The 21,585-nt window shown below is 40.1% G+C and overlaps 1 protein-coding gene across 4 annotated transcripts; it reads left to right on the forward strand.

The window, feature by feature from the left end:
- Positions 1-784: 784 nt before the first annotated feature.
- ppp4r3a (protein phosphatase 4 regulatory subunit 3A) lies at positions 785-17,093 on the forward strand. Of its 4 annotated transcripts, none has more exons than XM_042503203.2 (15): positions 786-1,912; positions 2,878-2,933; positions 3,023-3,121; positions 3,248-3,865; positions 5,085-5,162; positions 5,263-5,379; positions 8,931-9,047; positions 9,148-9,279; positions 10,297-10,417; positions 10,508-10,666; positions 10,793-10,962; positions 11,457-11,599; positions 13,682-13,872; positions 14,085-14,296; positions 15,902-17,093. In XM_042503203.2, exons 1-15 carry the CDS (start codon positions 1,771-1,773, stop codon positions 16,025-16,027), a joined length of 2,481 nt encoding a protein of 826 aa, XP_042359137.1. In that variant the 5' UTR covers positions 786-1,770; the 3' UTR covers positions 16,028-17,093. The 4 variants fall into 4 exon arrangements, with proteins under 4 accessions (XP_042359136.1, XP_042359137.1, XP_042359138.1 ...); XM_042503204.2 differs by having other exon boundaries at positions 11,460-11,599; XM_042503205.2 differs by having other exon boundaries at positions 787-1,912; positions 10,297-10,399.
- The last annotated feature ends 4,492 nt before the right edge of the window (positions 17,094-21,585 follow it).

Genomic DNA, 21,585 nt, shown 5'->3' on the forward strand with positions numbered 1-21,585 from the left:
ATTTCATCAAAATCACTATTCTATGTCTGATTTAATTTTTTACCAAAAAGAAACAATTTGCACTGACTAACCAACATACATGGTTGTGAAAAACTGGCTTTTTTTTTGCAACTCCAGGATGTTGTCTTCAACATTTAATTTTGAAGCATAAAAGGGTGAGCTTTAAAACCTAATAACTATGTTTGTGTTGGAGGGAGGATCATGCATTTTCCCTCAGTCACTTAAGGAGGCTCAAGGAAAATACTTGTTGCTCCAGGGAGGGTCTAAACAAAACAAAAAGTAACACTCATGTTCTAACAAGATACAGTTTTTTTTTTATTCATATTTTGCTTTTCTCATTTTGTAATTTCTAAAACAATAACAAAAACCAATGCTACACTTTTTTCTTATAATACTTCATTCCAGAAGAAGGAACAAGATAAACTTAAATACCTGTCCCTTTCTAACTAATAACAGAAGCTATTGCAAATAGATACAAATGGCCAACTATTCTATATTTATCATACTTTTTCCCCCACAAATCATTGCAACTTAGCAACAGTCACTTACAGTCATCTTAACATTACTGTTACTCAGAAAGTTCATAATGTCCCATTGTTTTTTCTTTATACCTTCTATTAATTGAATAATATTTGAGCTGCATTTAAAGTCATTATCCAGAGAACTGATTCAAATATATTGTTTTTTCCCCCTGACTTGGCCTCCCTAACTCTGCTGATCACCGTCAGAGGTGAAATGTGTTACTGTCTCTTTAAATGTGGCGGGCTGCCCTGTTGTTGCTGTGCTGGAAACCCCGTACTGACTCTGAAGGGACCCAAGATGGCTGAATACTCACGGGGGGACAGTTAGCAATTATCTGAGCAAGACGTCGGGAATGAATGGCAAATAGCATTATAATGTAAAGCGTTGCCTTGGAGTAATTACCAGACTACAGTTTGTTGGTTTGCATATTTTTTTAGGATGCATGAATACCAGTAAGGAGAGAGTGGTCTCTCCGCGGCCCCGAGCCAGAACATGGCGGAACACTTGGGGAAGAAATAGCAGCTAAGGCTAGCTAGCTGGCGTATTATTCAGATACATTTAGAAACATAACTCCAGAGTTAACACGGTGTCTGCGGTCAGCGAGTGTGAAATAATGTTATCGTTGCACGGCTGTGGTCGTTTTGCTTCAACGGGTTTAACATTGAATTTGTGGAGCGTAGGCAGTTAGCGTACTAGCTAGCCAGTTAACTCGTTAGGTTTTCTAGCTAACTGGCTAACGTTGCCCGTACACACTGTTCTATTAAAAAAGCAGGTTGTTTTTGGGGGGCAGAGATCGTGACGTTGATGCTTACTCTGAAAACTACTCCCTCAATTGTGTGCTGGGACTTCCTGATGTCTTGTCAGTCATTGTTTTGTCGATTATAGCTAAAGGCAGTAGCCTCCGCACTGTAAATTGTTAGCTTGCTATAATGGTCTGTAAGCTGATTTTGTGTGGCGCGTTGCCTGTAACACTGGCGAGATAAGTTTTGAGGCAGCTTTTTCGAATAAGCAGATATTGTAGTTGCAGCTGCACCTGGGAATCTTCCTGGATATACCCGGTGTCCCGCCTTTAAGCTCCTTCAAAGAACTGTTATCCTGGTTGACCCCTGACACTAGAGACGTGCATTGTAGAAGTGGTCAGGTGTAAATAAAAAAACAAGTGAATTGCAGTTGTGGCGTTACAAGGTGAAGTCCTGTAAAAGCCAAGAAGGTCCGGAAAGGGGGAAACGGTTACAGCTACCTGCCAGGATGACGGACACTCGTCGACGAGTCAAAGTGTATACCCTCAATGAGGACAGACAGTGGGATGACCGTGGGACCGGGCACGTCTCCTCGGGCTATGTGGAGCGTTTGAAAGGCACGTCTCTCCTGGTGCGAGCAGAGAGTGATGGTGAGTAGCGATCTCAGACAAGATGAATGACACATCCCGACCTAGAAATCACTTAAAGTGCATTGGACACTGCTGTAGTTATTTAATAATAATATATGTAAACAATGCTTTCCACGCGCAGATTTTATTCGGCTGTGTTTGCTGGAATCGTGCATGCAATCCTCACTTGTATGCAGCAAATACCCTGACCCAGTCATGTCCAAAGTTTGGCCCTCAGACCGATTTTAAACGGACTTTCAAAACATACTGTGTGATAACACTATATTGATTAATCAAGCAAGATCACTGTGCATTTATTTTCATTCACCTGGCAGTCATAAAGTTTGAATTATTGGGGCCAATATCTGTATTTGCGTTTTTTTAACAATCGCTGATAAAATTGACTAATTAAAAGTGCAAAGAAAGTGTCAGCATGGGAGGAACTTTTACTTTCTAAAATCCTAGGGAGCTATTTTCATATATCCAATTCCTATTTAAATTTTGACTTTACTCATAAAATGAAATTGCTGGGAACTTGCTGCATATGATGTTGAAAGTTTCAGTTTTGATTAAACATTTACCAAAGGCATTTAAACAAAGGTTTGTGTTGGAGTTTTTTATATTTGATATTCTAAATTTCGACAAAAATATTTTCATTTTATCGTAACACCAGATATTTACTGCAATGTAGCAGACATGGACACCGCAAAGAAGCATAAAGTTGACAGTAAGGGCTCTGCTTTGAGGAATGGTGGAAAGTTGTTTCCTTTTCAACTAAAGATGAAACAGTTGTATTAGTGTCATTTATGTGTGATTATTTTTTTTAAAATAACTCCTGATGTGAGAAACGGCTAGCCCCCATGTGTATTCACATTAACTAATCCGGGCCACATTTTAAAAAGTTTGGACACCCCTGCCCTAACCTGTCCTCCTCATGACAGTCATATTGAAAACACTTATGTGCCACCTTTGTTTTCACCTGACAGGTTCCCTACTGTTGGAGTCCAAAATCAATCCAAATACAGCCTACCAGAAACAACAGGTCAGTACATGTCATGCTGCAGCTTATTCTCATATATATATATATATTTAAATTATGTGTACTGATTGTACTGTTTTTCTTTTGGAAAGGATACGTTGATAGTATGGTCCGAGGCTGAAAATTATGATCTGGCGCTCAGCTTCCAGGAGAAGGCTGGCTGTGATGAGATCTGGGAGAAAATATGCCAGGTAGCTGCACTTATCTTTGTGTGGGTGTGTGTTTGTCTGCTCCGTCTGTGTATGCGTTTGTATTGAGTGTGTTTGGGTGTTCCTGGTCACATCACACATCACTCATATGTTTGTGTCATTGCTAAGGTGCAGGGAAAGGACCCGTCAGTGGACATCACTCAGGACGTGGTGGACGAGTCTGAGGAGGAGCGCTTTGACGACATGTCGTCGCCAGGTCTGGAGTTACCGCCATGTGAACTGAACCGCTTGGAGGACCTGGCTGAGCTGGTGGCCTCCTCACTACCTTCACCACTGCGGCGTGAGAAACTGGCACTGGCCGTAGAGAACGAGGGCTACATTCGCAAGCTCCTGGAACTGTTCCGTGTGTGTGAGGATTTGGAGAACAGAGAGGGACTGCACCACCTGTATGAAATAATTAAAGGCATCTTCCTGCTCAATCGTACTGCACTCTTTGAGGTTATGTTCTCTGAGGAGTGCATAATGGACGTCATTGGTTGTCTGGAGTTTGATCCAGCACTCCCGCAGCCACGGCGGCATCGGGAGTTTCTGACTAAGACAGCCCGATTTAAGGAAGTGATCCCCATTTCTGATCCGGAACTGCGTCAGAAAATACACCAGACGTATCGGGTGCAGTATATTCAGGACATGGTGCTGCCCACGCCCTCTGTTTTTGAGGAAAACATGCTGTCCACCCTGCACTCCTTCATCTTCTTCAACAAGGTGGAGATTGTGGGCATGCTACAGGTGAGATAGGCAGACAAGTATTACAAGGTTTGCCAGTAAAGGGTTTTCCTGTTATTTTCAAATAAGACGTGTACACATCACTTTTTCACTTGGTGAAAATGTTCTCATTGCAAAAGCAAATGATGTAAAGGCATATATTGTACAGCATTTACAAATGCACTACTCTGCTGTAACAGCAAAAGGCACACATAAGAAAATATGTTTTAAAATAGTGTTTATGCAGTGAGGACTGGAAATTACAGTAATTGTAGGATAGTACAAAGGTTTTATTTTCGGCTGATTGTGCTTTACCCAGTCTGAGTTTGTCTGCTAGTCTTTTATGGTCATGTGACCTTTGTGTTTTTGTACTGTGTCAACTCAGCAGTGTTTATGTATGGCTGTCTCCATAGAGATGGGGAAGTGTTGTGTAAATCAGTTATGCTGCGCTAGAGGAAAACTGAAACTGGTACGCTGTTGACTCTGGTACACTGTGCTCTGTGAAGTTCTGAAGTCAAACACTACTGATATGGACCTTTCCTTCCTCACCCACCATGAGACAGTGTTGACATGTGAACAGAGTGTTTTATTCATTTTGACCAGCACATTATGTACTGGATTGCACATTTAACTGAAAGGAACTGAGTAGAGTCAGTGTAAAAAATCTTGTGTGCATAACCCATCAGGAAAATCCACAAAAATGTGGTACTTCTAAAGAATTTTTTATGCAGAGAGGATGGATTTTTTTATATCATGTAAACATGCTTTAGTTCTAAATAACAATTGACAAAGTATATGTTTTTGATTTATTTCTGGTTGTAAATTCAGTCTAAAGAGATGTTTATAATGACAAATTATAATAAATCACTTTTCTGAGTTCTTACGACACTTAACATACAGTAGCACAAAACAAAATAGGTGTAAAGTGAGACTGAAAAAATTGAAGTCTAAATGAAAAAATAGTGAAAATAAAATTGTCGACAAAGGAACAAAACAAGGTCATACTATACCTTAAAGATCAGTAACTGGTAAATGCGTTTGATGTTAAGATTGTTTCCTGTTTTTTTTGTATCTGAATCATGCCATTGCAGATCAACAACAACTTTGTTACTGTAGAATTATCAGAATGCACAATACGCCCTGGATAAACGCGAGTGTCAAGGATTATTTTTCCATATCCTGCTTTGTTGACCCTCTATTTGATCCTCACCCCCCTCTCATCTCCCCTCCTTTTTGATGTCAGGACGATGAGAAGTTCCTGACAGACCTCTTTGCACAGCTAACAGACGAGGCCACCGATGACGACAAAAGACACGAACTGGTATGTCAAACCTTTATCAGACATTATTCACCAAATACTGTTCTCGTTTTTCTCCTTGTCCAGTTGTTTCATGGAGCCATGATTTGTTTCTTCCTTCCAGGTGAACTTCCTAAAAGAATTCTGTGCATTCTCTCAAACGTTACAACCTCAAAACAGAGACGCCTTCTTCAAGACGTTGTCAAACATGGGCATTCTACCTGCACTAGAAGTCATCCTGGTGAGTTCAGTTCTTGGTGTCAGTAGCTTTGGCAGTGGGGTGACCTTTTCTTGCGTGAAGATCGGATCATGTAATGTGCCCTGATAAGTTGAAAGTAGGGCTGTACGGAAAGTCATTTCTTAAAATTCAAAGTTTGCATTAAATTGTTTGAATGATGCTTTGAATGTCTGTCGTCATTTTTTTATGACGTCATCACCTTTTAAAAGGAATTAAAATCCTTGAGCAAAATCCTCAAGTTGAATAAATGATTTATTAGAGTAAATTTGTTAGTCTTTTATATATTTAAAAAAAATTAATTTTCTTTAATGAACAAGTGTAACTTATGGTGCTAGATACAGGTGTGTATCTTTCTTTGTTTTTTTGACCTCAGTGAAAATGTTTTTGAAAAGCCAAACGTCAATAAATATGGACTAAAGCAGCATATTTTCTTTGATTAAAAATTAATTTTGGAAATGATAACATCTGTAAATCTATGTTTTTTCAATAAATCTTGATTTTTGGAGATGTTTGGATCTGACTATCTCAGAAACAATCCTGTGCAGCCACAACTGGAATCTATTTCTACAAATAGTGTAATACTAATAATATCAGTGGAGCCTGACCTCTATATACAGCTGTGCAGAATCACTGTGAATGAACAGAATGAATAAAAAAAGCTGTTTAGCATTCGAGTGCTGCTTTAGAATTTAATTGTCAACTTTATGAATGAAGCTTCGAACTATTTGGCACAGCCCTAATTTAAAGTTAATTTAGGTGACACTCCTAGGAGAGAATTATGAAGCAGAACATCAGTGAAGATCATGTCAGTGTGTCGGCAGTATGTTGTTTCAACTGTGCATGTACTCCAAACTGTGATGTGGTTATTAAGAATTTTACACATCATAAGAGCACCTTGTTGACTGTAAGTGTGATACTAAGTTACATTGTGTTGTGACTGAGTAGCCAGTTTTATGATTTGTGGGTCTTGTGTGCAGTTCTTGTTCAAATGAATTATATTGAGTGTTTGTCTCTAGTTTAAAGTTTTTTATATACTTGTCATTATGATCAACATTTTCTTCCTTGGATGAGCAAATTAGCTTGTCGTGCAATATGCAAAACCAAATATTGGTTTTGTCTGCATTATGTTAAACCTTGAGGTTTGCCACCGATTGAACATACATAGTTAAACACAGATACAAAACAATCATCGGGGTGGCTGCTGATGGTTGCTTTGAGTTGTATTATGGCGGTATTCTTCTCCCATGTCTTAGATACTTATTAAACTGGTGCAGCTAATTTTACTGGGTTGTGGTATCTGTCCAGAGTACGCTCTCACATCGGCTCTTGGCTGCACTGAAATCCTGTTTCAAATGTGTGCATTCAGAGGGTGTTGTGGCTAAATTTCTGTTATGTGTGATTGTAAATCTGACCAGATGTTTATTTAAAAAATCTGTAGCTCTACAGTTGTAAAAACACAAGAATTATAGACCCTTTTACAGTTTGTAAACAGTTATGCTGTATGTAGTGTGCACACAGTACGGTAACAGAAGTATGGCCGAGTGCATTAGCTTGTCAAGCTATGCAAGGCCTTTAACCACCAAAGATACCAAATACTGTTCAAACAAATTGACATTGACAGGCAATGACCAACTTCCCTATCTGTCTACTAAACACTACTGTGTGTAGGAAATATTTGCAAGTGACCCATTATTTAGTGGCCAGATAAATACATATATTTGTTAAAGAAAACTAGCATGTAATGTTATACCAGCAAGAAGAGGTAGAGATGCTGACGACTACATTATCCGTGGTCATGTACAGAATGTTAAATAGACAAAGCGTTCTGTGTCTTGAAATGAGATATCCTTCCTAGCCAAAAACAAGGACTCAACACCACCATGTAGGAGGCTTGAGTTACAATTAAAAAGCCAGAAAACTACACCCTCATAGGCAATGGTAACACTACCTGTGTTATTGTTTTGTGATGTTGGCTTACTAACTAGCATAGTTAAGAACTTGATGATATAGTTGTTATGCAAACATGAAGTCTACCTCTGTTTTACTGTAACACAGGAATCTTCGATTGTGTCCTCAGCTCAGTGGTTGTCAACACTTTTACTAGTTTGCAGCCACAGACGTCGCCGGTGTATTTTGCTTTTTTGTGACTGTGTCGACTGTTAACTTTCAAATGCATCTGTTGTGCTTTTAGTAACATGCATAAATGGTTGGAGTAGGTAATAAACACACTTGAGTATGTATTGAAAATTAAAGTAAAATTGCAGGCTTGTATTAGGAAAACTACATATTGTGTTGCCATTCAGTTGAGGCACCTGCTGGTGCTGCCACTTTTAAAACCCAAACGCTGCTGCTCTGAAACGATTATGATTATGTTGGAAACATGCAACAATTAGACATTCTGATGCTGGTAAAAGTTTTAATTAAGTGTTTAAAGCCGAACTTTAAAGCCTAACACGTGCATATATTTTTCTTGACGTCCACTGTAAAAGGTTCTATAGATAGGCTGCAGTATGTGTAGCAGGTGTGATGCTCATGGGCTATTTTTCATTCAAGGTTGATTTGCTAATTGGTGAAGAGATCTGATCACAGATCAATAGAGTTCTCTCTCAGATATCATGTGTGTCTCATGGTGAACACAGACACGACTAACTTAATTTACCACTGATTCAGGTTTGACTCAAAGAACTGAATTTGGGACCTCTCAGAAAAAAAAGAAACCAACAACAATTTATTAACCCACCCAAACACTGCATGTGCCTCACAGCTGTCATGATACGCATGTTTTTCACAGAAATTTGCCATTGCACCTTTCCTGTCATGTTCAAAGGAACAATTTTTGTTTTCACATTTTTAGTCTCAGTTTTTGTTGTTGGTTGCCGCAGTTACTTTGCTTTTACAACCACACCAGTGACTGCAGAGCAATGAGAATAATGGATCTGTTACAAGAGCACAGATTTTTCAGCCAAATACACTTTGTTCTCAAACAAAATTGACTATCAGGTTTTCCTGCAACTAGCAAGTATTTGGACATGCACTTGGTTAGGTTCTTGTTTTGTCTTGTTTTTGTACCCTACAGTACAACCCACTGTCTGTTTTGTTAACCTTGTCTTAACCTGGGAATACAATACACATAAAGTTTGGAGAAAAAATGTCTAAACAAATAAAGCAGATCAAACATCAAACAGCAGGTTGATCACAAATACACGCTCATGTGTTTAATAAATGTGTACTTGCTCCATGTAACACAAGTACATATTTACACATACAGACATTTGTGAGAGTGATGATACCTTCTCCCCTTCTTCCTTCCACAAGACACACACACACACACACACACACACACACACACACACACACACACACACACACACACACAGAGGAGTAAACTAAGGAGAGGGGAAAAATAATCAGTGTGGGTGAAATTAAACACAGTTGGCTCCCTTTCTGATGATCACATTTGTTTCCATTTGTTTTTAAGATGATAAAAGACTTGATTGATCTCTAAGGGGTAATTCTTATTCTGCTGACAAGTATAACTTATGTTCATGAAACAGGGAATGGATGACGTTCAGGTGCGTGGGGCAGCCACGGATATTTTCTCTTATCTGGTGGAGTACAACCCCTCCATGGTACGAGAGTTCGTCATGCAGGAGTCTCAGCAGAATGATGATGTGAGTATATAAACAATGTGTTTGTTTTGATCATCATTCCACCACACGGGTGGATATAAATGAGTGTTGTGTTACTAATGATCCTTTATTGGCCTTCCAGGACATCCTCCTGATCAATCTGATCATAGAACACATGATCTGTGATACAGACCCAGAGCTCGGTGGAGCAGTGCAGCTGATGGGCCTGTTACGGACTCTGGTGGACCCTGAGAACATGCTGGCTACTGCAAATGTGAGTTTGCACACTACTCCTGCTCCTACAGAGTTATGCTCCTTTCACACCAAAACTGGTGTGGAGATTGTGGGACTGTACCTTAAATGGCCCTTTTTGTGGAGGAGTGGAGTGGGGAAAGAGAACAGGGTACCTGCAAATCATTAAATCTTTAGTTCATTAATCTTAGGTTTAGGCCTTAATAGGTATTAAAATGTCTTAAATCATTCTTTCAAAAGTATTAAAAATGCAAGGACCTGGGAGGTAGGATTTTATTAAACTTTTTTTTTTCCTTGCATTGTAAAATTTCAAAATGATGAGTAACATCTACCTTTTTGGAAATAATTCACAAAAAGTCTCTTTAATTTATGTCACCCAAATCAGAAAGGCCAAACCAACAACACTCATATTTTGTTTTCTGGCCGAGATGCTCAGAGCAGAGCATCCGCTGCCTGTTAGCTAGCTGTCACAGTAGCCCAAACGAAAAGGGGAAGTGCAAATTCAATGAAAACTGGCTATTTAACCAAGATTTTATGGCATAGCTGAAACCGGTGCAAGGCAGTGGCAGTACATACGAGGTTTGGTGTGTTTTATGAAAAAACTTCATCAAGTTAGTCACGACGGGAATCAAGTTAGTGGAATTCCACATGCAGAGTGAGAAACACAAGATTCCTAAGAAAACCTGCCAACAAATGCCAGTCTTACCAGTTCTGAAAAAGTCACATTTTTATTTTGCAATAAACATTTTTGCAAAATTGTCCCCAAACTTAAGCAGCTGGTGTTGATTACTTTTTTCCCTTCAGTTTGTATTAGTGTAAAATATGTAAAAGTTGCATTAAAAACTGCAGTAGTCTTACAATTGAAATATCTATACCAGGTAGGATTTTGTTGCTGATTAATTATCTCTCCAGTAGCTGAAAAGTTGGTGGCAGGTTGAACCATAGCTCTGCACCTTCACCATTGTTTTTAATAGTTGGATTCTGTAAATGTCAAAATCCTGTTACTCAGTTAAAAACAGGTTATTTTTTTCTTTTCCAGAAAACAGAGAAGACAGAGTTCCTGAGCTTCTTCTATAAGCACTGTATGCACGTCCTCTCCGCTCCACTACTGGCCAACACCACAGAGGAAAAACCAAGCAAAGGTATTGAATACCTGCGAGGTGTGTGTATATGTGTAGGTTTTGTAAATAAAACTTTGGCATTCATGCACAAGTATTTTACGTTAATTACTACCTGCATCCTTCTATTAGATGATTTTCAAACATCCCAGCTGCTGGCCTTGATTTTGGAGCTGCTGACATTCTGTGTTGAGCACCACACCTATCACATAAAGAACTACATCATCAACAAGGACATTCTCAGGAGGGTACTGGTGCTCACTGCCTCTCAGCACGCCTTCCTCGCACTATGTGAGTCACATACAAGCACTCAAATTCGTAGTACCTCATTTTGCACCATTAGACTGTTAAAAGCTCATTTTGAATATGAATTCATTTGTTTTGAGCTCAGCATTCATCTTATGTTTCTGTGCCTAGGTGCCCTACGCTTCATGCGGAGGATCATCGGTCTGAAGGACGAATTCTATAATCGCTACATCATGAGAAACTTTCTCTTCGAGCCTGTCATCAAGGCCTTCCTCAACAACGGCTCACGCTACAATCTCATGAACTCAGCCATCATTGAGATGTTTGAGTATGTCCGTGTGGTGAGTATTTTTGGATTCCTCAAGAAATATATGTATACATTTTTTGGTAACAGTTAACATGGATACCATGTCCTTTTTTCCTTATTTTTTACAAATGTTTACATAAACTGATTATCAGCCAGCTACACCTCAAAAGTACACATTATTTTATATTTGATGATGTTTAAACTGCATATAATTGCAAATTGATCTGTAACGTGTTTTAATGCATTTTTGATACAATTTCCTGATCAAATCTAAAAAAAGGAGTCTGTGTGTCAGCTGTCAAATCAAATCCACTAAAGCTGTAGTACATACATTTCTTAACTTGTTTGGTGTGTTTTCTCTTCTCCTTCTCTCTCTTACTCATTCTCTCCACTTTCTTCCTCTATTCTACCTGTTTCTTAATTACTTGTCTTACCTTGTCCACACACTGTCCCTCATTTCTCCTTTCTACTGTGTCTCTACACTCCTCTCTCTCTCTGTCTCTTTCTCTCTCCTCCCATTGCCCCTAGGAGGACGTGAAGTCTCTCACAGCTCATATAGTAGAAAACTACTGGAAAGCTCTGGAGGATGTCGACTACGTTCAAACGTTCAAGGGCCTAAAGCTGCGGTATGAACAGCAGCGAGAGAGGCAAGACAACCCCAAACTGGATAGGTGAGAAAACCAAGGCTGCTCTCCTGCAATTATTTAAGAATGAAACTAAATGTAAAGAACAATGTCAGAGTGACATTCTAGTCACATGACTTACATTTATAAGCTATTAAAATAACCAATATATTGTTTCTCGTGTGCATTTTGTGTTTTTGTCATAGTGCCTTTTGTCATACAATGTTTTATGTTTTTGTCTATTTTATTATTTCTTTTAAAGTGCTGCTTGTACACTTGTTATGCTACAGGTTTGTGTGGTGACTGGTTGAGATTGTGCAATTTCCACTGACTCATTTATGACTTCGAAGTGCAAACAATCAAATCAGAAAGTGTGCTGAGCAACTGTGCAGAGCACGTCATTTATTATTTCGCTACAACTTAAACTCAGCATACTTGCCAACACCATCAGGCGTTTCCTTTTTTTTTTTTTAAAAAAACTTGACTTTGCTCCTGTGATTTTTTTTTTTTGTGTTGTTAATCAACTACTCTACACACTGCAGTGGAATCAGGATAAGACCAAAAATCAATTTCTGACTACACCTGTAAATTATTTAATACATGAGAACATCACTGAAACAAAATTTGCATTGCATTTCATTATATTAAAGAATACATTACTGGAATAAATTGTGCCCTGCACACTGGTGATGCACTACCACAAGTGAAGGCCAATCATTTTTTACTAATCTGTAGAAATATGCTGTGTAGTATATGTAGAAAATAAGTATAGAACAAACAGATGGCCCCAGTTTTTGCTTCAAAAGAAGGGTAAATGCTAACAGAATTACTTGGCAGAATAACTTGGCTGACCAAACCATCTGGCACTTTTAAGTGTATGCATTGCCCTCACTGTAGTAATGTTGTGCAAACAAAAGTGTGTACTGATGTTCATACAGACAGGACTTTGATTTCATTAATTGTAGCACAACTTTTGTCCTGTAACGCCTTACCTGCCCATGTTTGGAGGATTTTTTCTATGTCGGCCGTACTAAAAGACATCTTACGGATTGCTAAAAGACATCTTACGGATTGCTAAAAGACATCTTACGGATTGCTAAAAGACATCTTACGGATTGCTTTGCTGAGCATAAATATGCTGTCAGGACTTACAACCACGATTACCCCGTGGCTAGACATTTTTATGAACTTGACAACTCTAATCACACTCTGTTGCGCATCGAGGGCACTAAACACATTCAGCCTTTAATCAGAGGGGGAAGCACAATACAAAAACTTAATCAAAGGGAGGCTTTTTGGATCCATCAGCTGGATGCATGTAGTTATCCTGGCCTTAATGAAGATATTGATTTTTCATGTTTCCTGTAATTTGTCGATGGACAGCTGGTGGCTTTATGGATGTATGGTCTGTGTGATATATTTGTATGTATGTGTATATATGTATACATGCATATATGTTTTTGTATGCATGTATATATATGAGTGTGTATGCATATTTATTCATATATCGGAGTCATCTCATTTCATGTTCCTTTTTTGTCATTACGTTTTGTTATTCATTCAGTTTTTACCTGTCTATCATGTGACTGCGTGATCACGTGTTACTGGGTCCTGCCACTATTAGGCGGGGCTATGTTCACTATGCGTATGTTCTTGAAGCCCTGCAGAAAGGCCGGCCGTTTGGTTGAAACATGTTGGCTTTTTTAATGATTTAGCCACTATAAAATAGGGTTTTTAATGCAGTTCCTCCTTGTTGTTCACGTTCCCATACTCTTGGAGTGCCTGGATTTCCCTCGTTTTTGTTTTATCCTGCTGACAGAATTAATTACTAAATAGAGCAATAAGTGCAGAAGGCTCTATCAGAGGAAAGCCAGTTTATAAACACAGATGTGATATATCAATGCAGGGTTCCCCGCACAGTCATTAATTTGTGGCTGTCTGCCACGGTTAAAACATCTGTTGCCACGAATTGATTTTCTGTGACGAGCTCCGCCTGAGCTGTTTTCACAGAGCGGACACTGAATGATTATAAAAAAGGACACACGCACACACACACACACACCCTGCCACACATAGATCCTGCTTCTGTGGTAAACACTTGAATTTATGTGTATTTTGGTTTATCTTAAGCATGCGCTCCATTCTGAGGAACCACCGATTCCGTCGTGACGCACGAACTCTGGAGGATGAAGAGGAGATGTGGTTCAACACAGATGAGGATGACCTCGAGGATGGTGAGGCAGTGGTTCCTCCTTCTGACAAGATGAAGACTGAGGAAGACCTCATGGAACCTATAAGCAAATTCATGGAGAGAAAGAAATGTACGTATGGAAACAGTTTTTTTACTCTTAATGGATACTTTGGGGTGAAACTGACGATGGAGAGAATCTCATGCATGTTGATGATGGTTGTATCAGTGTGGAACCTCTAGTTTTTACCGAAGATACATTTGATTTACTCACAAAATGGTTAAAAAAAACTTAAATATTGAGAATAACGGTTCTCTTGTCCACCTCTCCCTCTCCACCCCCAGTGAAAGACCCAGAAGACAAAGAAGTTCTGGGGAAATCGAGTTTATCGGGTAGGCAGAACCCCAGCTTCAAGCTGTCCTTCTCTGGCTCCACAAAGACCAGCCTGTCCAGCCCTCCGTCATCTGCCTCATTGAACCCAGGTTCTCCGGGATCGCCAGGTTCTCCGGGCTCAGGGGCACGAAGCTCACCCTCCACCACAACTGTAACCACAAAGGTACCTCTCAGCATAGTGATGATAAATAACTCCGACACGGTTGTTTTCTGTGGAGACAGTCCACTTATCTGTAGTGATATTGAGAGACAAAGTTTAAAGACATTCTTTTGCACAATGTCTGTTCAGTATCAGGATGAAAGTAAGGAAGAATTTGGTAAAAAAGTGAGCTTTAACTATGAATCTTCACACTTAGACTGGCGTTTTTCACACAACTCCCACCATCCTTGTTGTGTCTTACAAAGAATGGTCATCACCACAAGTGTGTTTACAGATTATGTGCTTATTTGCTTTATTTAGATGGGAGGGGGAATAAGAACGTGAATATCAACGTGATTTACAGGTGAAGTCAGATTTAAAATAAGTGCATTTACCAATGATAGCAACATCATTGTACAAAACAAAAAAAAAACTGACATAAGACAAGAATAATTCACACGAGAAGTAACAATATACAAGTTGAGACAAAATACAAACACAGTTTAGGTGGTGAGCAGTTTGCTGAGCGCTATTAAACTTGGGTGTTTAAAATGGAAAAATTGATAGACATTTACAATAGCGAGATGGGAATGGTAGAGATGTAAAGAAACACAGAATTTGCAGTTCGTTCAGATGAATTCTGGGACCACTTTGTATGTTCGGCGCCGCTGCTGCCGGCTGACAGTGACCGTGTGAAATGGTGACTTTCAGCTAAATGTATAATCAATTATTAACTTACTTAAATGGTTGGTATAGATTAATATGTATTTTAAATTGATTAAAGTAAAATAAAATTATTAGGACACGTGCATGTTCTGTTTGTTTTTAACACCTGCCGTCACTCCGAACAACAGCGATACATTTGGTGGAGACTCATCAGTTCACTCGTCAAACACCAGACACTGTTGTGTGTCTTCTGTTTGTGATGCAGGCTGAATCGTGTTTATTTGGTCATTGTCCCAGTTAGAGCAACCTACGTTATAGTTTCAGTGTAACGCCACAGTGAGCTGAGTTAATTTATTCTGTGGGACCACCGCAGCCCCCTACACAGTGTCTCAACCTACTCCCTACTGACCTGACAAGCCCAAATCAAATCAAATCGATGGAAGGAACTGTCATCACTACATCACGTAAACTGAACATTTCATTTTGCAACAGCTCTGTATGTTGTGCGTATGACCACCAATACTTACATCGGCTGTTAACAGTCTTTTCACTGGTCGGGTATCAGAGAATTTCGCACTTACTGCAAAGAATGTCTCTTCAGTATGTGACCACACATCGCTGAGGAAGATTCACGCGGTGGAAGTTCAGTAAAACGTAAATTTTCCGAAAAGCGGTGTTTCTCAGATAAGTGGGAGAGATTGACAGTACACTGAGCTGCAGCGTGTGCCGCTGTGGTGGAGGAAGTATTCAGATCCTTTACTGCAGTAAAAAAATAAGCCACTAATAATACAGCACTGTAATAATACTGCACTACAGGTAACAGTCCTGCATTTAAAATGGCATTGAAGTAAAAGTACCTGTTATCTGCAAAATGCACTTTTTTTCCCAACAGTCCTGGCAGGGCTCTAGTGCCTTCTATCACTCTGACCAAATAATGATTTTTGTGTACTTTGTCTTCATCAGGGAGGTTTAGTGGGACTAGTGGACTATCCTGACGATGATGACGAGGAAGAGGAAGAAGAGGAGGAAGAAGGGGAGAGTAAAGAGGACCCTCTGCCGCCTTCGAAGAAGTCCAAACTGAGCTCCTAAAGAAGCGCCACTGTCTCAGCTTGTGCTCTGCTCGGACAGTTTCAGCGCAAAGACTTAATACAGGAATGATCAAACTTGTAAACAAATTGAATGAATGAATGAGAGCCACCCCTCGCCGTCAGCGGGTGGCCAAAAGAGGAGCAGACTGAACAGATAAGAAGCCTCCTCAGACTAGCCCACTTCATACAAGTGCCAATCAGGAAACCAGGAGTGAAGACCCGCCTGACACGTGGAGCAGACGCGTGGAAGTTGGGGGAGAAACAATCGTCAGCGGAGTCCGGACAGCAGGAGACAGGTTGGTTATTAAGCAACTGGAGGAAAAGACCACATACAAAAACATGTACACACAGACTGAATCCCACAGAGCTCGCAGGCTCGGACCATAACCCACTGCCCCCCGCCCCCACCCCCACTCAGGGAAGGACATCACAGCGGCCCAAATGGGTCGGCCAATTCAGACCCAGAACCACCACTCGCACCCCCATCCCCCTCCTCAGAATTCTCCTTCCTCCTCGTTTCTTTCTACTTCTTTTTCTCCTCCGCTCTTTCTCCCTCTCTTCGTCTGTTGCTTTTTGTCCCTTCTCTTTTTTTTTTAAGTTAGTATATAGGACCAGACGGGAGGCAGCACGTGGCAAAGAGCTGTCCTTGTTGTCATTTGATGATGTCATCAGTGTCGTCGTTCCTCAGCGGACGTTTCTTTCTCTGAAGAGAAAAAAAAAGCCAGCAGTTTCTTCATTATTTTCTTTTTGTTCTCTATTTGTCTCTCAATCTTTCTCCTGTTTTTTGTAAATGACAACAAAAAAGACCTGCCTTTAAATGTTCAGGACATTTTCAGTCACACTTGAACAGGTTTTTAAAGACCTCAGTAGGTGAGCTAGATTTACCCTTTTTGCCCTTTGAAACTGCAGATTTTTTGGAGAATTTGTAATCCCGTCTTGATTAAAGATTGAGTGGAATTCTAGATGTGATGAATTTTGTCATATCTTTTCTTTTTTTTTTCCTTTTACATGAGTGTACACTTAGTTGTTCAGAATATTTGGGACCATTAAAATGATCTTTGCTGTAAGATGTCCTACTACCCTTTGTCCTCATAACTCCAGTGTTTCCTTGCTGCATCGTGCTGTTATTGATCAGTCTGGGTCTCCTCGGAGAGTTGGACCGTACATTTGTAGCACAGACCGTGCTATTGGGTTTAACATGGTTCCACACACAATCATCAGGCCACTTAAAGGGGAACTATGGCCATTTTCAAAATTCATACATATTTTTCCTATGGTCTAAGGCAGTCCTAAAACCTTAACATGAACAATTCTCACCCAAAACTAGTGCTAAAACGCAAACTCGTTATGTCATAGGATATTAAGTCGGAAACTGCTCCATAAAATGAACAGTGATAGTTGATTAGAGTATATGGTCACGTTTTCTGGATAAAGCTCATTTGGGTCTCAAAGAAGAAAACAAACATTGTGGGTTCACAAAATCAGGGTCCCATTCATTGTTTGTGGAGCAGCAGCAGGTTTTATACCTGATGACGTCGCACATTTGAGACTTCACTTCTCTGGCTTCTCGCTTTTAAAGAGAGTAGCTCATGTTCCCAAATGTTGAGTTAAATTTCCTTGGCTGTGGAAGTAACATACTGGAATCCTTAATTTAGGTGGTGTACCCCTTTAGCTTAACACTAAACAAACACACCAAACTGATCATATTTTCTTGTGCTAGGATAACGTCACTGTGTTTGCAGATCCTTAAATATCAGGCCATAGAATATTTTTTTTATTTGTGGGTTTTTTATTCCCTTAAACTTTTCATCTAATTCCATTTTCTTTCAATGCCTTGTTGTCTGGAAGAGTCAAGCTCTTCTTGAAAGTCATATGTTACAACTTTCTAAAATAACACTGAACCTAATGTATTTTTACATCAAACTTACATTTAACTGTTGGTCAAATGTAGATTCATCTAATTCGTCATATTCCTGCATGCATCGTACCTCTGCATAGAGTGTATTATACACTACAATGCTTTGATAAGAAAAAGATTTGTTCAAAAATCATTCTTAAATTTTGGTTTAAAATGATCGTGTAAAGGTCTTCAAAAGCTTTATATTACGTTGTCTTGAAACACCCTGAACATGATTTGACTCAACTTTCAATATTAATCTCACACCTATCTTTGAGTTCTTCCAGGAATCAAAGCAATTTTTATATTTTAAAAGTCAGATTTACATTTATATTTACTTAAATTTATTGTCAAAAGCCGGTTGCTGACGTCTCTATGATCCACCAGGTGGCAGCGTAAGTCCATGAAAGAATTATCCAGCTGTTGTCTGTCCTCGTGGGTCATCTGTACTTTGTGGTTCTTAAAGCAAACATATTTGGGATGGGGTCTTTTAGCTAAGCCAAGGTTAACACTATCAGAAGATGACTAGTGAGCATTTGATGCATTATTGCCCATATAGCATTGATTCAGTGCCTTCCTGACAGTAATGTTATGTGACAATTCTTTCTATGCTGCTTTAGCAAAGACGAGAGGGGTATATTTTCTCTTTTCTCTCGGTTTGTTACTTTTATGCAGATTAAGTGTCAAAAAAGACACTGCATATGACAGCATCACTATAAACGCATATATGATGCTCGTGTTGAATATTTAAACACAGCATGGTGTTGAAGTGAAAGATTACACATACAAGTGTGCTCATTGTTTAGATGGCTGTTCTGTCGTGTGAGTTTGATTAATTTCACCTACATTTTTGTGGTCACAAGTACTGTTGTTTAGCTGGAGAAAAGCCTGAGAGTCAACACACTCTTTCACAGTATCATAACTGAAAGCCACAGCGCTCTGGAGTACCTAAAAGTGTTTTTTTAAGAGTGAAAATAGTTTATGAAAAATGTCGGCACCTCCCAGCATATGCGGTCACCTCAGTGGGAGTTTGACTCAAAAAACAAACAGCATCAAGGCCACCAAAGAGTCACTGTGTTGTCCCTCCAAGTGCATTGTGGTCTTCAAACGTTGCTTATTAATTAAATAAGCCAACAGAAGAGGATCACTCGGTGCTCAGCGTGCAGCGAGAGCCGTCGCACAACGCCTATTAAGGCTCCCATTCACATGAAAGCCATCAACAGACAACGGCAGCTTTTCAGGAGCAGCCCTCCCCACCAGCCTCCGTTTGCTCCTCAGCAGGAGTGTGGCAGAGTGTGTGTGTGATCTCCCTCTCTGCCACTGGAGAGGCCAGCCTGCTCCTGGTGCCAGCCGCTGCTCCACCAGAATGCCGGCTCCACTCGCAGTGCCAAGGCGCTCACCCGGCTCTGCCCGCCTGTATGTCTGCCAGACTGAAGAGTCCCCATCGGTGACACTGCTGTCCAGCTTCCTGCTGAGCCAATGAAAAGCCTCTTTGACAGCTCTCTTGATTGGCTCTGCTCCCCGAGCGTCCAGGCTGCCAGTTATCAACTGTCTCTGGATTGATCACATCAGTATATCTGTGAAAATGCAAACAGTCACACAGCAGAGTTTTATGATGCACTGTCAACACGATCAGACTGTTTTTTTCATGAGACACAACCATAATTGCAGATTTGAGTTAAGGTTTAAACTAGGAATTATCCTGCTGCCATCCTCCCCAACACTCAAACACACCTCCAAATATTTCACTACCCTGACAACACTGAGTGGTTTTAAGCAGCAGATGGATGATCCATTTTTTATGTTGCGTAAGAAATGCTAAGCTATATTTTATTGCAAAGTCTGTGACTTGAATACTTAATTGTATCCTATTTAGTCTCAAATAACATTTTTACTTGAGCTCGACAGTTGAACCTGGACACAACACTTGATAAAGATGATCCTAACTCAAAGTCAACTTACTGGCTTATTGTGGAGCTTTTGAGCGTTTTTACAACACAGCAAACTTTATCAGCTTACTTGGACCTATCGTTTGTCAGATTTATATCACTCATAGGGGGATTTACTGAAAAAAAGTCATTTAAAATTTAACTGATAACACCTCTGTACTTATACCTAAGTAGGACTTTAAACAGACCTGCCCAAAGCCACAGAAATGGCTGGGCCCTCTGAAATGATCCTGTCAGTGTATGGGCCCTGGCCAAATCTAAATGACACATATCAAAACATGCAAGTGCTCTTTCTCTTTCTTACAGTTCAGATCAGTCATTCAGACAAACTAGAATCCATTACCTCCATACTCCATATTACTCCATTTTGTTTATTTTTAAACACATATTTCTAGCTCTGTCTGAAGGTGATTTTCTTGTTTGTTTTTTTTAAAACTTTAAAAATATGTATCTTAACATTATTTTCTTACAACATTTTTACTAATTTCTTGCTTTTTGTTTCAAAATAAGATGTGTATATTAATATTTGGGATTAACTTGATCATTGCTGGCCAACATGGGCCCCCCTTGCAGCTAGTGCCCCAGAAACCTAAAGCATTTAAAAACAATAAATACTAACTTAGTAAGCACTTGCGTTATATTTTTGTCAACAGTTGCTGTCGTATAAAAAATAGATATGTATTGGCAGTGTAGTGTTCACGGGGAGGTCTGTAGGGGGCGGTAGAGACCACTTATGGAGATAAACTGCAGAAGATGAACGGAGGAAGAAATAACTCATTTGACCTCCACAGCTGGACCATTTTGTGAGTTTACAGCCCTTCACTGTAAACAAACATGGTTTACAGGCCTACACGATAGAAATTACTTGTCAATTAGATTAAATAGACTTGACTAACTTTATAATAACTTTAATTTATCACAGCGGCAGTAAAAATAACCGAACAGTGATATGATTTAATCCCATGTAATCCTGGTAACTAAATCAGGATATGAAATAGGAAGTGTGGCGCACATGCGGTTTTCGGAAACCCAGCCGAGGTTGTGAAAACACCCGCACAAAGTCGACCCTCATGTCTGCCCACCAGGCCTGGCGTCGCGGCGGACAATGACCTGTGTTTTCCGGCACAAAGTGCTCTCTGTGTCGACCGGAGCTCCCCCGCTTTAATGGAGCTGATTGGCCGTGTTGAGCACAGCACGTCCGCCGCTGCTGTGATTAATCACCGCGGTAAAAGTGAGCAGCTGAGCGGCCCGGAGGTGCAGAGAGGGCGGCAGGCCGACAGGGAGCCCGGCCGGCCGTGTCGCCCCGGGTCAGCACCCCGTCCGTGGTGAATGAAAAGAGTGGAGAGAAGTCATCATCCGTCACATCTGGTTTACATTAAGAGGTGAGATACAGTGAAGTCCACCACACTTTTCACGAGCTCTCCCTCTGCTGAACTGATGTCTGACACATAAATTAAGTCAAGAGGTCAGCCTGCAGTCTCCCAGCTGACATTATGATATTCAGTATATCCTAAAATTGTGTTTGTAGGCCCATATTTCTGCATTAATAGTTGCCGCGAGTCCTCCTTGTAATCCCAACCACAAGTTAGGCCCATTTTTTGGGTTGAAACTCACAATGCTGGATGCTAAATAACTAGCCTAAATGACTAATATGAGGCCTTTCTGAACAAAACTGCTGTTGTTGTTTTCAGTTGAGAAGGGGAGACCAGGGTT

The sequence above is a fragment of the Plectropomus leopardus genome, chromosome 16, assembly GCF_026936395.1.
Source record: "Plectropomus leopardus strain MGB_pleo_1.0 chromosome 16, ASM2693639v1, whole genome shotgun sequence".
In the NCBI taxonomy this organism is placed as follows: Eukaryota; Metazoa; Chordata; class Actinopteri; order Perciformes; family Serranidae; genus Plectropomus; species Plectropomus leopardus.